A 16,636-nucleotide genomic window follows, 5' to 3' on the forward strand; every position below is an offset into this window, starting at 1 on the left:
GGACAAGAGTAACAACAAAAAACACAGACAAAGTAAGGGGAGAATGAGAATAAGACACCTGTACTCACCAGTTTGGGGCTTTTCTTTGCAGGTGCCACCCCTACAGAAAGCAAAAGAGACAGAAATATTAATTGTGTGCACACAAAGATTTCACCTTCCCCACAGGCACAAATCTGAAAGTAATCCCAAGACAGATGGATGACTCCAATCAGGGCGTGTGGTGCGGCGGCAGCCCCCTCTCTCTTTCCGTTTCTTCTCTCATTCCTTCAGTCCTAGAGCATAAAGAGGGCAGCACGGACCATCCGCATCATAGGAATGCCCCCATTATCTTGATTAAATGCTAACAGACACTATAGACTTCAAGGGACAGTTCGACCAAACTGAAGCACGCTTGCTTACATAAAACACAAAAGGAGATATTCAACAGAAAGTCCTAGCTGCCCGTACATAATGAAAGCACTTGAGCAACAATTTTGCTCACCATTCACTTCCACTGTAAGGGAAAAAGCAACTGGGACGTTGTGCGAAATATTTCCTTTTATGTTCTACGCAACATTCTTTGCTGAGTACATGAAGCCAGAGGTGTAATTTCAGGGAGAACGATCCCTTTAAACCAACCAGACACTGCGCGAGAGATGAAGACAGAAAAAGAGGAGAGCGACATACGAACGAGACACAGGAAGAGAAACAGAGAGGGGTTTATGCCCAGACAGGTGCTAAGCTATTACCCATGGAGAAGGAGTCCAAGATACTGAACATTAAATTATAGGCAACGGTCAGTTCCCCTCTTACTGAAACCATCTTCCAGCATCCCTGCTCCTTGCGATGTTGTTGCCGAAGGATCCTGCATCTAGAGCCAGTCCTTGATTCTCCTGTCTTTTGAGCTTCTCTTTTTTCTCTCCCTCTCTCTCTCTCTTCTTCTTCTTCTTTTTCGCCCTCCCCCTCCTTGTTTCGATGTGCATCACCCTCGCTCCTTCTTCATGTGTTTGCTCCTTCTCTCTGTTTCTCTCTCCCCAATGCAAGCATTCTCGCGCTCGCTTTACCATCGTACTCCCTCCTCCGAACACCGTTTCCCTCCCACTTCTACATACGCCGATGTGCCATCGCCCTGTCCCACGCCTCCATCAGAAATGCAACATCTGACAGGCCATGCATAAATTATGCATTCATGCATAAAAAGATGCGCACGTCATTTATAGCATAAAAAAAGAAACAGGAAATAGAAGAAAAACGAATGTCTTGCAACGTTTCCACTATGGTAAGATTCATTTATCGTGATCATGCCAAACACAAGTCTGCTAGTGATTTCACTGCTGGATGTGTGTATGTTTCACTGCATGGTGCTATAAGATGCTGAGCAGGTGTGTGTGATCGGTCCTCTTGATTCCAGTCTGGCTGCTTATTGTGAAGCCGTTCGCTTGAGAGCAAGTGGTCTGTATTTGAGCGCGCCCATGGTAACACACATGCGCACTCGCGTCCAGCCTGTCCTGCACACACTGCTCTCTCATGTAAAGTGCGCCTGCTCTTTATTCTGATACATCTCCAGGTATTCAATCTTCCATCCTCCTTTTCTTTGCAAATTGACCAGTCCCATCAAGCCCTGCCTCGATCCTGAATCATTATCCCCAAAACAAACACGATCATCCTCTGCGGTCTGCCGCCCCCACCCTCCGACCCTCCCTCACCCCTTCTGCCCATCTACAGTCCATTAATTCTTAAAAGTTTCTGCAGCACTGCTGCATGCCCTTTTTTTCAAACACACTATTTATTCTTCTCTCCTTTATGTATTCACTTCAAAGCTTGCATCACAATTTTTTTTAGTTTGGTAGTGCAATTTTTCTCAAATCGTTGCAATTACTTGACCTCTGGCCTTAAAGTTGTGTCATTGTCATACACTTGTTTATTTATTTTTTGTTCAATTTTAATTCATGATTTCATTTACATTTCTGATTTCTGATTTAAATAATTTTATTTATAATATTAAAGGAATAATTGTGAATTACTGCTATGCTTTTATCAGTTGTTTTAACCCTCATTCTGACGGCACCCATTCACTGCAGATGATCCACTGGTGAGTAAGTGATGTAATGATACTCGTCTCCAAATCTGTTTTGATGAAGAAACAAACTGTTCTACATTTCGGATTGCCTCAGGCTAAGTCAATTTTCAGGAAATTTACATTTTTGGGTGAACTATTCCTTTAATTGCCTTAAATTTAAATTTATACATTTATGAAACTGTCCTTTTAAAATGAACAATCATTATATGTAGGGCAGTAATAATCAGTTTATCTGAATCATCATTAAAGATGTTAACTACAGCTTCTCAATTCGATTCAAATTGTGATATTGATTAAGCTAAACGTTGATGACTCCTATGAACTTAAGTGTAATTTCTGTAATATTTTTTTCTGCACAGAAATACTATTCCACAGTTGTGCTGCAACAGGAAAGCATTAAAAAAAAAAGTATGTGAGTTTAAGATTGGATCTGTGTGGGTCTGATTTAATAACACAGAGATTGTCTGGAGGTTGTTGCATATAGAGAATAGATGCTGCCTAATACCTTGTAATCAATTAATCAATCTCACTTTACTGTGCACATAATGGCTTTATCTGGATCCCATAAAGCAGTGCTGCTCGCTGAATGAAAATCAAACAAAGTGACCAGTGCATTAAAAGTGGATGACTCTTATTGTGATTGCTTCTTAACTCTTGGACCCATTTCAAATCCTATAGTCATGCAATCTGAGGTAGTTTCAAGACGCCAGCCATTTCCCCTCATCCTTCCTTAGAGCAGGACTGATACCACATGATCTCCACCTAATCGTTATTTATTCAAAGGCTTGGGCAGAATAGCCAAGAAATGTTGACTGACACTGCGCATGGCTGAACTCAAATTAACAATAGCTACTGCTTGTGTGAGAGACTAAGAGCTTCCTCCATAACGGTGTTGAACATGCCATTGCAGGTCAACAGAAACACTGGTGACAGGTCAGCGTGAATCACATCATGCACAGAGGAGACTAATAAGAAGGTTTAGCAGGAGACGATTATGATTGACTGCATGTGCACATGCATGTGCAATGGTGCATAAGGGCACGAAGAGACTGAGGGGTTTGTACTGGACCCCCCTTCCTCGGCCAGGCTGATAGGAACAAATTCTGACCGTCAAGACCATCTGTCAGTGATGCAGTCTGACACACAGAGGAATGAAAGACAGTCTCCAAGGAGCCGCCACAACAGCATATGAGTCTCTGGTGTGGAGCTTACGACAGCAGATGCAAAACCATTTTCATGCAAGACTACTGTGCAGCTCCAAAATCTTGTCAGATCCCTATGCAGGCATCACAAACACTCCCAAAGTGAAGCCTGTTACAAAAGGGAGACTGTGCTTAATTGTGCTACCTTCTGAGATAACCAATTTAAGGCACACCTGTGCAATAATCATGTTGTCTAAACATGCCACACCTGTGAGGTGGATGGATTATCTCGGCAAAGGAGAAGTGCTCACTAACACAGATTTAGACAGTTTTTCTGAACAATATTTGAGAGAAAAAGGCATTTTGTGTACATTGAAAAAGTCTTAGATCTTTGAGTTCAGCTCGTGAAAAATTGGGGCAAAAACAAAAGTGTTGCGTTTATAATTTTGTTCAGTGTATCTGCCTTTGTGTGAATGGCACTAATAAAAATTTATTATTTTACCCAATAATGAACTTGCAAAAGTTTTGTGATAAATCCATGAAGGCATATGAAGGTTGCAAAATATAAATTCTAAATATACTTAATTTAATACTGTAAATATTTAATGTAAGATAACGGACAAAGAGAAATCTTGATTAAAATACAATTAACTCAATACTATCAATACTAAATACTCAATACTAAACAATAATAATTTTCTTGAGTCTCGCACGTGAACTGCTATTTGTGTGTTTTAAATAGGTCTCGTGACAGTTAAAAATACTGTAGAATGCTGCCTAAACAGTGTTGTCAAAAGACCCGGTACTTCAGTACTAAGTCGGTACTAAAAAATGAAGATGTCATGGTACTAGGTTTCTTTAAGTACCGGTGGTACCAAGTACCCGGTCATCCCGGTTCTTGACCCATACAGCGCTATGATTTCAGAAAACGCGGACGGAATCTCAAAATTAAACTTACATTTTAATATGGACAGTCACAGAATTTGTCAAAGTTAGCATAAATTAATCAAATAAAATCTCCATATGGACCAGTATCTGTAAATGTTAAGCCGCAAAAGTTGGTTGAAATATGAATCCTGCATGTTCTGTGCGTCTCTGTGTGAATGAAAGAATGGCAGAGACGTGTGGGTTTGTTTACTACATAGACTGAAGCACGTGACGCTTGCAGTAATTTCAGCATCTGCCATCTCAATGAGGACATTAATACATAAACAACATCACCAGAACTGTTCTGAGTCACTTCACAAGCATTTTACCGTTTCATTTGAGTAAAACCAGTGTCAATTTAAAAGTATTCATGGTAACCCATCAAAATAAAAGTTCATTTTTACATAAAGGCATTGTGCCAGAAATATTACTGTTATTTAGTAGAATGACTGATATAATGCTATTACTGTTGAAAAAAAATTATAAAACTTTATTTAAAAAAATAAATAAATCACACAATATTTCTTCCATGTTTTAATTTTTATAACAAATCCCCTTTATTTGCCAAAAAATGAAATGTGTTTAAATGACATTAATTTAAAGACAAATTAAATTTGGGTGAAACTTGTTTACCGTTTTTTCATAATTATTTTACTAGTAAAAAAAAACTTTAAACACAATTGTAAATAAGTATAACGAATGGCATTGGTTTAATTTTTTTTGATACCTTTTTTTTTTATTAGCATATTTTTGTGTTTTGCTTTGGTACCGAAATTGGTACTGAGAATCGAGGATTTTCACTGGTATCGGTACCGAATACTGAAATTTTGGTACCGTGACAACACTACTGCCTATGTAGGCTGCTCACTAGGTAGAACGCAGCTGTGTACATTAGAATAGTCTTAACCTGGCATGGCCTGCAGTTGGAGGTGGAAGGGCATGATGTAATGTTAAAATGGCCTAGTGCATACACACACATAGATAAAGCTCTGATGGCTATTGTACTACTTCTCCTCCACCGCTTTTGTGGATTCAGTTGGTCCACACAAACATGTGACTCAAAATCATTCAAGGGTAACACATAATGAAAGAATAAGATGCAGAGAGGTCCTGAAAACACCTGTCTGTCTCTGTCTGTCCTCACTGCCTGCTGGCATTTGTTCCAGAAGGCTATATGTCTGCATGTTGTGTGCAAGACCTCTCCGCTTTATCATTTTAACAGGAAACCCCACCGCAAAGTGCGGCAGAGCATCGTCATGGAAACAAGGTGTGAAATCGTGTGATTGGTGGGTTCTATGCTTCAAGCCAAAGGTTGAGCAGTCGGGGAGAAGTTGCTCCTCACAACCATTACCTAAAAATGTTCTCTTGATTTGACTCGGAGCCAGGCCACCACTTCTTTTGGACAGTTGATATCCCGAGTATGTGTCTGCAACACAAATAATTTTTGCTGCTAGACAATTCAGCAAAAAATGTAATCAAAAAGTAAAAAAAAAAAACCTTGCTGGAATCCTTCCTTTCAGACATTAAATCAGGTTACTTTTGTACAGATCACTAATCATGGATGTTTATCCTCCCCTAGCTGCATTGATCTAGCCAGAAAAGAAAAATGAGACCGCAATGGTGTTCCACCCTGAAAAGACCAGCTTATATTCATTTTCCTGCAGGTTTAAAGGCCGTTCACACAAAGGACAATGACTATAATGATAACTATAAAGTTTTATTAATCCTTCTAATTCTCTAACAATAGGAAAGGACAACAGTAAACACCACACAACATTTCGTTGGATTTACTTTCAAAGCGATTTTTTTTAATAAACTATAAAAACACTGACAGCCAATCAGAATCCACCCACCTTTAATGAGATCAAGCATTAAAGCATCAGATAACATAACCGATAACAGTCTGTTGGTGTGGACACCAATATAGTTAGTGTTACACTGCTGATGAACTTCACTTAACAGGACAACACCTTGAAAAAGCAATAATATTCACTGGGAATATTTGCAGTGACTTTCAATCTTTAAAATGAGAGGCTTTATATGGAATAATTTATTTATATGAACCTATTCACACCTGTGATTAAAAAAAAAAAAAATATATATATATATATATATATATATATATATAGATATCATTTTTAGGAAATGATAAAAGCTATTTTTCCCTAAGAAGTCTACAATATCTGCAAAAAGTAATCTTTTTGCATTCCCCGCCATCTCAGTGGCAGTCAGAGAGAACAGCGTTTCGCTCTTGGTGTGACTAGTTTAACATTTTACGATTTGTTTTGGGTTTTCATTTCCCTCTTGGTGGGAATAAACCTTAACACACTCATTTGGATGCTTGGAGTAGCAGCTAATGAGACAAGACTAGCCGATGCCCGAGTAGAAGCCAGTTTCATATCTGCTGGGGAAATTGAGATGTGTGATGTCATTGCTGATTGATGACTCATAAAGGGAGCGGATCAGATAGTACTACACACCTTTTCAGTTCATCACACTATCCATACACGGAGAGCATCCCTTACTCTCTTTCTCAAAGTGGCAGATTCTGATAAACCCCAGCAGGACGAATTGCAATGAGGATAGAAATGTCCTTCTACACGTCGCAGCAATAGCGTTTTCACACTGATGTAACTACGTAAACATACACACACAGGGAGACAAAATGGACCTTAGGGCCTCTGACTCGGAGTCATGATCTGCTCAGCTCGCTAACACACATTGTGTCGAACGGATTACTCAGGGCATACCAGATGCATAAATCTACTGTGCGTTTGCAAGCGTGACATTTAGTCCTAAACAGCTGAGAATGATCAAGAGGAGAAAAAAAACCTGACACGGTCAAGCCACATGGGAGAAACACGTCTACGATTGCAGCCCAACACTGCAAACCACAGGTTTGGTTTTATGCTCAGTGAAGCATCACATAAGATCATAATTATTGCTTGGTTTTTAAAGGAATGTTTTCTGGGTTGAGCTCATTTGACAGCACTTGAGGCATAATGGTTATTATCAGAATGAAATCTTAGGTGGGTGGGGGTTATAAATAAAAAAATAGAGCTGTGAATGGGGATAATACACAAATGTTACAATACTTACTATATTTTTTTATGTTAAATATCTCAGTAGTATAGGCCCAAGAAGTCAACAATATGCAGTCTATTTTACCACTAGAAACTTGCACCAAAATATGTCGGTGCATTTGTTTTGTCTCAAGATGCACAACAGTATTGTTTTTTTCTAAGGCATGTTTATAAAAACTACTTAAATGTCCTAACTGAACCACAGAAATGCAACAAAATGCTGTAACCACTAAAATGACTGTAAAAAAAAATTATGTTTTAAGCAGATTTAGGCCTCAAATAATAGACGTACAAATAATATGTTTTTTAATAAACGTGCAGCAATTTCAACATGTGAGTATTTGTGTGTATATGTGTGTGTATATGTGTTTAAAGGAATGAAGAGATGATAATCATGTTTCTACCAGATAATCATTTTACTACAGACTCTACTTAATTGGTAGGGCAGCGATGGGTTAGTGTTGATGAAAAATAATGGTGTGTGTGTGTGCGTATCTGCTTATTTGTGTATGGTGGGATTTAGACCAGCAATTAAAGGTGACATGAGCACAGAGAATACTTAAGACATGCACACACATTTTAGAGACATTAAATGTCTCTGGTGTGAACTTGGATTACTCCAATGAAAATTGAAGCAGTTTTAACATAAATGTTTTTATCTTTTTACCATTAAGCCCACATATAATGTTAGTTAAGGTATTTTGTACCAAAAACAGTCATAATGTAGTATTAAATTATCATTACCCACCATCTCTGACTTTTATAATTAAACAAGCAGTTTTTTTTTCAGCTTTAAGATCTATATATATTTATCTATATAGCTATAAACAAACATTTTGTATATATATATATATATATATATATATATATATATATATACACACATTGTCTATTATGTTTAATTCTTAAATTGCGGTACAATTTTTATGACGTCATTTCAGTAGGCCATTCAGTTCTGGACAATTTGGCATTATGCTTTACCGAAATAGTAAGGCGGCAGGTCTATTGATGAGCCATAAAATATGTAAGGACTGCACACACTTTTGTTTACATACTGGTAACTGTCGCAAATGACAAATGGGGATGTTTTAATAAAACAGGCTCTGGCCTTGCAACTGGCATGCAGCAATTTCCTGGCCCTGTTAAATGCTCTTACACAAGACAGATAAAAGTGCTTTCAATTCATCAAATTAATAACCCGGGTGCCAGGCTATGACTGAATGCTCTGAGAACAGACAAAACCGGATTTTATAGCCAGTCCTGAAAGACCTGGGGATCTGTGTGCGCAAAACTCTTGATTATTTCTTACAAACTGCAACTTTCTATGAAAAGTAACATTTCTTTCTTTAACATTCAGATGCTGGTGGTCAAAGTTTTCTCTCATTTTACACACAAAAGTCTCTCTGTTCCTCTTGGTCTGTCTCTCTTGGTTTCTCTCACTCTCTTTTGCTGTCTGTAAGGCAGAGGTTTTCCACCAATGGCAGGTAACCTTTACATGTCCATCTCAACACCCCCCCCCCCCCCCCCCAATTCAAAACAAAGACAAAAATCAGTGTGGCCGTGTCAGATGGGGGTTAACAGACAGATGATTTTGGCATACCTCAAGGACAAAAAGTGAGAAAGGAAGCTTAGTAGATTCATAAAAGCAGAAATATGTCATCAAATAGGGGGAAAAAGCACCCACTTAAACCAAAAACAGCAGCCACAACAATTTTATGTGACGTCTAGAAGTGGGAAAATCCAAAATAGGATACTATTTGTATAACAAAATGTAAAAGTTTGCTTGATAGGAATGTATACACTTATGTTCAAAAGTCTAGAATCAGTAGGATTTCTTTTTTAAATATATGGAATTTTTTAATACTTTTATTCAGCAAAGAGACATTAATCAAATGTGACAGTAAATACATTTATAATGTTACTCTCTCTCTCTCTCTCTCTCTCTCTCTCTCTCTCTCTCTCTATATATATATATATATATATATATATATATATATATATATATATATATATATATATGATGATCAATAAAACAATATTTTTTTGATGAATAGAGTTCAAAAGAACAGCATTTACAGCATTTAATATATACATATATAATGCCTTGATGAGCATAAGAAACATTTGACAAATTCTTCTCGATCCCAAACTTTTGAACAGTAGTGTATTAGTACCAGATAGTTTTCCTCTTTTTTATGCGTATTTTTACACAAAATAGTATTAAATGTTAATATCGACTATCAGCCATAATATAAAAGTAATTACTGCTTAATGGTATCGGTCAGAATTTTAATATCAATGTAGTCTAATGATGCCATAAATGAATGCTCGTGCTCTTTTCTCGCTTTTTCTCCACTTTTAAAGCATGATTTCCTTTTGAGCTTACCTCTTTGCACCAGCATGGTCACCTCACTGCCCTTGGGGCACTTGCTGAGCATATCGACCACCTGATTGTGTGTCAGGTTCTGCACGTTCCTCTTGTTAACCTCCATAATGATGTCTCCCTCCCTCAGACCTCTGCATCGTGGGTAATCCACTATCTGCTTCACTCTCTGGCCTCCCCCAGATGGGCTGTCTGCTATTGTGAAGCCAAATCCTTTGTCACCCTTCTCCATGTGGACAGTAATGAGCTCAGGCTGGGTGGCAATCGAAGATGCCAATGTCACCACATCACTGGGATAACCGTGAGAGCCATTAGAAGCCACCTCTGCTGAAGGGCTGTGGGGGCGAGGTGGGTCACTGGAGCCGTTCAAACTCCCGCCACCACCTGTAGGTTCACTCCCGTGGCTGGATGGAGAGTCGTAGCTTTCTTTTCCATTGACGATGATGGGCTCCTTGTCCAGAATAGCCACAGAAGTCACCAGGCTGGTGTTGGGGTCATCAGGGTCAAAGGGTAAGGGGTAGCCACGGCAAAGTTCAAGGTCGACCATAGAGCCGATAGGGATGGACTGAAAGATCTTCACAACCTGGGCATGTGTGTAACCCAACACGCAAGTGTCGTTCACACTCACGATGACGTCACCTGTGGAAACAAAGCATACGTTGGCCCAAGAACAAAGGCTGCAGCTCAAAGATGTGTTATGTGACCACAGTTTTCAGTTGTACCTGTTTCCATCTTTCCATCCAGGGCAGCTGGTCCATCAAGCACCAGACTCTTAATCTGCAGGAACTCATCTGGTTCGTCTCCTCCTACTACGGTGAAGCCAAACCCACGTCTACTCTTCTTCAGCTTGGTGTTAATGAATGTCCCCTTCAGTTCTGCAGGGTTCCTTGTGAAAAATGGCTTCCCTCCTGCAGTAAGAAAAGCGTTGCGCTATTTGTGAGCTATGGGAACATGTGAAAGTAAATCTGTTGGACCTCTCTGTATGAGATGATTATGGATACCTCTGTGTATTACAGCACAGCAAATCTTAAAAACACCTTTTTTTTTCTCCAAGAGATCCAAGAAGAAGCCGTGAAACAAAGTTAACTTTACCAACCACTGTAATTAAGTTGGCTTGACAAAAGAAGCATATTTTGTTTAGGTCTCCCTGGTTGTCTGTCAGTAAACGGTCTGTCTTTCTACTAACTGACTGTCAATCTGTACCACATAACTTAAATCTATCAATTTGGCAGTCTGTTCCTCTCTCTTTCTCTCTCTATCCATCAATCCATCTTAACACTTTATGGAATTTACAGTATACAAACTAAAATAATCTAAATCAGCTAAAAATTTTTACAACTTTAATCTGTCATGTCAATATCAAAGACAAACCTCCCTTTCTCTTCTTTTTTTAAGAATCAAAAAGGAAATTACTGTTGCGTTATTGTGAGAATAATTCTGAGAAATAAAGGTGTTGTGCATTATGGTTTTACAGCAAAATGGCCAAATGAATGTTAGTACAGTAGACGCATCAGCTGGCAATCAGTCCTAGATCAGAACAAAAGTGCTGTTAGTAAGTTAGAATGAGAGGAAAGAATGGAGGAGCGAGCACAGAAGAAGAATGTGATTGGTTAGACAGATGATTTATGATCTGTTCATCATGGTCTGTCATGACGGGAGGATCAGAGAAAACTGCAGAGAAAGACACACTGTACACAGAATGCAAATGACTGGACAAGACATGAAATATATATATATATATATATAGAGAGAGAAGGAGAGAGAGAGAGAGAGAGAGAGAGAGAGAGAGAGAGAGAAATGCAAGAGGGAGAATGTGACAGACAGAGAAACAGAGCTGTCCATAACAAAATAAAATCTAAATGTACATAAATATACAATTTGGTACCAAACCTGAGACCACTAGTGGAAATGTGTTTATTTCTATTTTCTAATTTAATACAAATTGTTCATAACAAATTATACTGTGATCATACAAAATTTGAGTGAAAACACAATTAATGTCAGAATGTTTTAGAACACAAATAATGCACAAATATTTTTAATGGTTAATGGTAATTTTGACTTTTTTGAATCCAAGACTTTCAATATGGACTCTTATAAACCCATTGTATATACTCCCACATGTGTGTGTGTGTGTGTGTGTGTGTTTGTATATAAATTTAAGGTCCAAGGTAAGGTTTTTTTCTTTAGAGCATCAGCCTTGGCTGGATTTACATCAAATCAAATCATTACAGATACAATCTTTTGAAACGACAGCATTTCTCTTCATTAATTCAACACATCCTTGACTTTGACCAGAATGCATCTTTTGTATCTGACATTATAGAGGGCACCAGAGAAACTGAACGAGTGCCCACATGAAGACATCAGAGAGAAATGGCAAATAGTGTGAGGGACAATGCAATATCTTCCACTAAAAAAAAAGAGTGTTTGCTAAATCTTTAAAAAAGCAGCTTATCGTCGGGTGTTCAGACAATACAGGGACGCAAGAGACAGAGAGCTGAGGGAAGGAAGATTTGGAAAAAGTGAACAGGAGTGAGTGAATAGTGAATGTCCACAGAGGAATACGCCACACACGGGTGTGTATGTATTTGTGTTACAAACAAAAAAAGGAGGCAGCACATACGTTTAGCCCCCAGTTGGGATGCTAGTGGAGGGGCGGTGCCAGGTTCTCTGTAAGTCTCTTGGTGGTTAGCAGCATAGCTCGCTAGCGGTGCTCCTGGCGAATGCTCCTCTATCCATTCTGAAAGAGTGAAGGGTGCACTTCCTTTTTTGTGTGTCTCTCAAGCCAGTTGCATTTCCTGTCTAATCAAACTAATACTGAGGCTGTGCAGCTGCCAGCTTTGGACCGTCAGAGCCCCCTATGGTGTCCTAACTTCCTCTAGTTCTGTACTGTATCACAATCAGTGGCAGAATATGAGATACTTGAAATTGAGGGAGAAGAAGTTATTAGGTGATCAAGAAAGCAATATTCAGCTGAGTTGGCTGGGAACAAGATCAAGGACATGTCCCAGGATGACAACCTGCATTTCAGTACAACTTTCTAGAACATTTATAGAATGAGTAACCTTTAAAGTCAACATGAGCCCATAATCGACCCCATTCATTTTCTTAAAGGTAAAGTTTCAAACTGGTATGACTTTCAGAATCAGTTTCTTTCTTTTTATTCATTTTTCTTTTTTACATACTACATGAGTATGTACTCAAAACTGCTTGATTACCAACGTCCTTCAAAATATCTTCTTTTGTGTTCCGCAGATGTTATACAGGTTTGGAAAACTCAAGTGTGAGTATATGGTGACAGAATTATTGGGTGAACTATCCTTTTAAGAAAGTAAATAAAGTTCATTTTGACTTTAACGGCTGTTTTTTAAATATTTAATAATAACAATATGGACGTAAAATGGGTTGCAGATGGCATTTCAAGTAGACTTCAATACTGGTTTCTCCTTGTTATTAACTAGTAATATCCTTATTTATATATTTACCAAAAAGAAGAAGAAGAAGAAGAACTGGTCTAAAAGATATACACATAAACATTTAAATGCATCAAGTCATGTACTGAAATAAAAACACATGTATATGCTTTAAGACTTTTCTTTTTGTTTTCTTTCAGGAATTATTTAGATTGATAAAAAAAAAAACTAAACTAAAGCACTATTTTTAGCAGAAATTAATCGGTGAAATAGCAAAATGAAATAAATAAAAATACTTAAGCCATGAAAAGATTAACCATAATCCCACCATTCCAAACCCAAAAGCTGCAACAAAACTCTTAAATGGCAAACATGGATGATCACAAACATAAAAAAAAAGAAAAAAAAAAGAAATAACAGCATGTTGGGCCTGAAACTAACCTTGGATATACCGCTCACCTTCAGCGGGCTGAGACTGCTCCAGTTGCTTCTTTCTTTTAGCCTCCAGAATTGGGTTTTCATACTGCGTCTTCCTGTTAATGTGACTGGGAGGTGGAGAAAGAGAGGTGATGAAGATGAGTAAGCAGAGGACACAGTCAATAACAGAACCAGGGGGAGAAACAGGAAATAGAATGAGAGGGCAGGGAAAGGTTGAGAAGAAGGACAGCAGGTATCGGACGAGAAATAAAGTGAATTAATTCAGAGAAAAGGCAATAACAGTGGCTTAAACTGTGGCTGAAAGCCTCTGAATTCATTTAAAATTCATTTAAAATTGATTAAAAAAAAGTGTGCTTTTCTCTCTCATCTTATGTTCTTAAAAGCAAAATCTCTCCACTCGACTAGACAAGCTCAATAAACAGAGATCAAAAGGCAAAAATAAAATCACATCACCACATTTACCAAAAAATACAGATCACACCCAGCTGCGATCCAGGCCACTTTGCGAATGGTCGGCGCAATTTACGAGGCAAATACTGCTCAAAATATACGCAAACATCTCCAATGACAAAGAAACGGAAGGCTTTCTGCCTCAGAGGCACTGCTTTGAAACAACATCAAAACATGTGAATGCATTCATATTTATGCGCTACAAACCCAAGGGTCCCTCTGAAGGGGAGGGAAAGAGAGAGAACCAGATTTCAAAATGGAAACAGTAACAAAGGGTGTATACAGCCAAAACAGAACAGGCCCAATCAAAAAGATGGCAGGTTGATGTTTCAGGATGAGGTCATATTAATATTGAAGAGTCACTTACTCAACATAATACACCCCGTACACTGGATCATCAATCTTCTCCCAACCTGTGGGCAGCTCTGGAAAAGGAGCAAAACAGAAGACATTTTCAGCTCATTAGAACTCATTTAATAAGGATTTTATCAAGTCCCATCCCAAAGTAGACACTGCTACAATATCCAAGGAATTCCATATTAATTGAGACATCAGACTAGAGATCTGAGTAAGCTATAACAGTATAAAGTCTGTGCACAGATCTGTCATTTATCTCCAAAAACACAACTCTCTGACAAAACCTCCTTGTGAAATTTACATAAACAGCAGACATGTTCCCTGGCATTTCCAAATCTATTGACCTGGCAAACAACAAAAATATGAATTGCTCTGAATATTTTAGGCAAAGGTTGACAAGTGTACAAAAACAACAGAAGATTTGATCGTGTCACTGTAAAGGCGAAAAAAGATGCACAACATGTCTTCTCTAGAACAATAGAATAATCATGAAAAGGCTCAGGTGCATATGAAAATACTGCTTTTATTTTTTTACCATAGCTATGTCTGTTTAGACAGAAATGTCCTAACGCCTGGGACACAGAGATGTTGTGCCTGCAGCACACAGGAAATTCATCACAACACCTCCCATAAAGAAACTTGTGACAGTTTCTAATTGGCCAATGAAAGCGGCCCACATTTAGAATTTTTTTTGTGAAAGCAAGAACTCGTAATCTCTCCCAGGCAGCATTAGCAAATTTGGCTGACTCCTGCACTATTCAAATTAATCTATAAATGTCATCCAACACCAATTACTTACAAATAACAATCTACTTGTGAACGGTTCTCTCAGCAGTCTCTATCTCGTGTATCTTCACCCTTCCTGATCTTTCAAGAGTTTAACATAATTAATCAACAAATGTTTTGGTCAGGTGAAATTCACACCACAGGAATTTTTCCATTGGTATCTGCAGGATGCTTTAGATCAGATTTAAGACTTTTTAGGACCTGCACGAATAAAATTTATATCATATGAGCATATATTATCTTCTTGTCGATCCACCATATCACATTTAAAACACAGTTTGTTTGCTGCATAACAATATCGTTCGATTTTTGCATTGATCTGAATAAAAACAGCAGAAGGGCTTATTGAAAAATGCTAATTCATTCTCTGCCAGCAGGTGTCGCTTTCGGAGCAGCAGAAATATAGCGGTTTCCCAGGCAATGGCGGTTCATAGAAGAGCGCAGCATCTGACTTTGTTATGTGTAGCAGTCATGTTTATTCACTGAAATTATATAATTTGGAAGTTTAATCATCACATTAAGCCGTACCGCAATTCTGGTCTTTCCATCCACAAATTGATGTTTTTGTACCATTTAAGACATTTTATGGACCCCCGGAAACCCTGATTTGCGCAAATGGGTAAAAGACAATCATTCACAAAATCATTGCTATGCTTGATAAAGTTGAAGTGTGTAATTTGGGGGGAATGCCTAGCTAAGCAATTTGTAGGTTGATTTACCCAAAAGTGTAAACACTGTAATGCTGTGGAGCTTGCAAAACATTAGTTGCATCCCAGAAGATACATACTATATACATTATCCAAAGTATTAGTCATCCAACATTAGTTGCATCCCAGAAGATACATACTATATACATTATCCAAAGTATTAGTCATCCAGCATTTAAGTCGGAATCATCTGGGAATCACACACTACAAAATTAATCTCGCAAACTCAGAAAAGTAACACACCTATTGAAATCTTAGCAGCAGATCACATAGCAACACAGGCTCCACCAATGGCATGTGTCTGAGGGCGGGATTATATGTTTATCTGACCAATAGCGGCAAAAGGGCGTATTTGAGGAAAATAATTTTAAACCTTTATTATTTTTGCAATTATTAACTGCTAACACTTAATAATAAGGTCCTATTACTTAATATTAGTTAATGCTTTAACTAACATTAACTAACACTGAGCAATATATTTGTTTATTAATCTTATGTAATGTCAGGTAATAAAAATAAATATTAGTTCCATGTTTGGTCTATTAAATAAAAATAATAACAGATAACTTTATCCTTTATGCATTTTAATAATGCATTAGTAAATGCTGCAATTAACATCAACTAAGATTTTTAAATGTTTTAGAAGTATTTTAAATTAGTTATGTTAACTAATCTAGTTATCTAATAGAACCTTAATGTTAATCTTTTTTGTAGTTGCCTTTCAAAATAGTTTATTTAATTAAAATTTTGAAATTCACCAACTATATAATAAATAATAAAATATATAATGCAATACAAATTATCCATTATTATTACATATATATATATATATATATATATATATATATATATATATATATTTTATGTCAGTTGACGAGAATGAAGAAG

General features: G+C 37.6%; 1 protein-coding gene across 10 annotated transcripts in view; it reads right to left on the reverse strand.

The window, feature by feature from the left end:
* The window catches only part of LOC128022401 (membrane-associated guanylate kinase, WW and PDZ domain-containing protein 1), a 118,734-nt gene that overhangs the window by 19,649 nt on the left and 82,449 nt on the right, over nt 1–16,636 (reverse strand). For 7 of the 10 annotated variants that reach the window (XM_052609925.1, XM_052609928.1, XM_052609927.1 and 4 more), the window contains 6 exons: nt 14,266–14,323; nt 13,452–13,555; nt 12,221–12,337; nt 10,317–10,502; nt 9,598–10,233; nt 69–100 (listed from right to left, as the gene is read on the reverse strand). In XM_052609925.1, coding sequence (XP_052465885.1) covers nt 69–100; nt 9,598–10,233; nt 10,317–10,502; nt 12,221–12,337; nt 13,452–13,555; nt 14,266–14,323 — 1,133 coding nt within the window. The remainder of the gene's footprint in view (nt 1–68; nt 101–9,597; nt 10,234–10,316; nt 10,503–12,220; nt 12,338–13,451; nt 13,556–14,265; nt 14,324–16,636) is intronic. The other 3 variants (XM_052609930.1, XM_052609929.1, XM_052609926.1) reach the window with 1 other exon arrangement.

The sequence above is a fragment of the Carassius gibelio genome, chromosome A11 (assembly GCF_023724105.1).
Source record: "Carassius gibelio isolate Cgi1373 ecotype wild population from Czech Republic chromosome A11, carGib1.2-hapl.c, whole genome shotgun sequence".
Lineage (NCBI taxonomy): Eukaryota > Metazoa > Chordata > Actinopteri > Cypriniformes > Cyprinidae > Carassius > Carassius gibelio.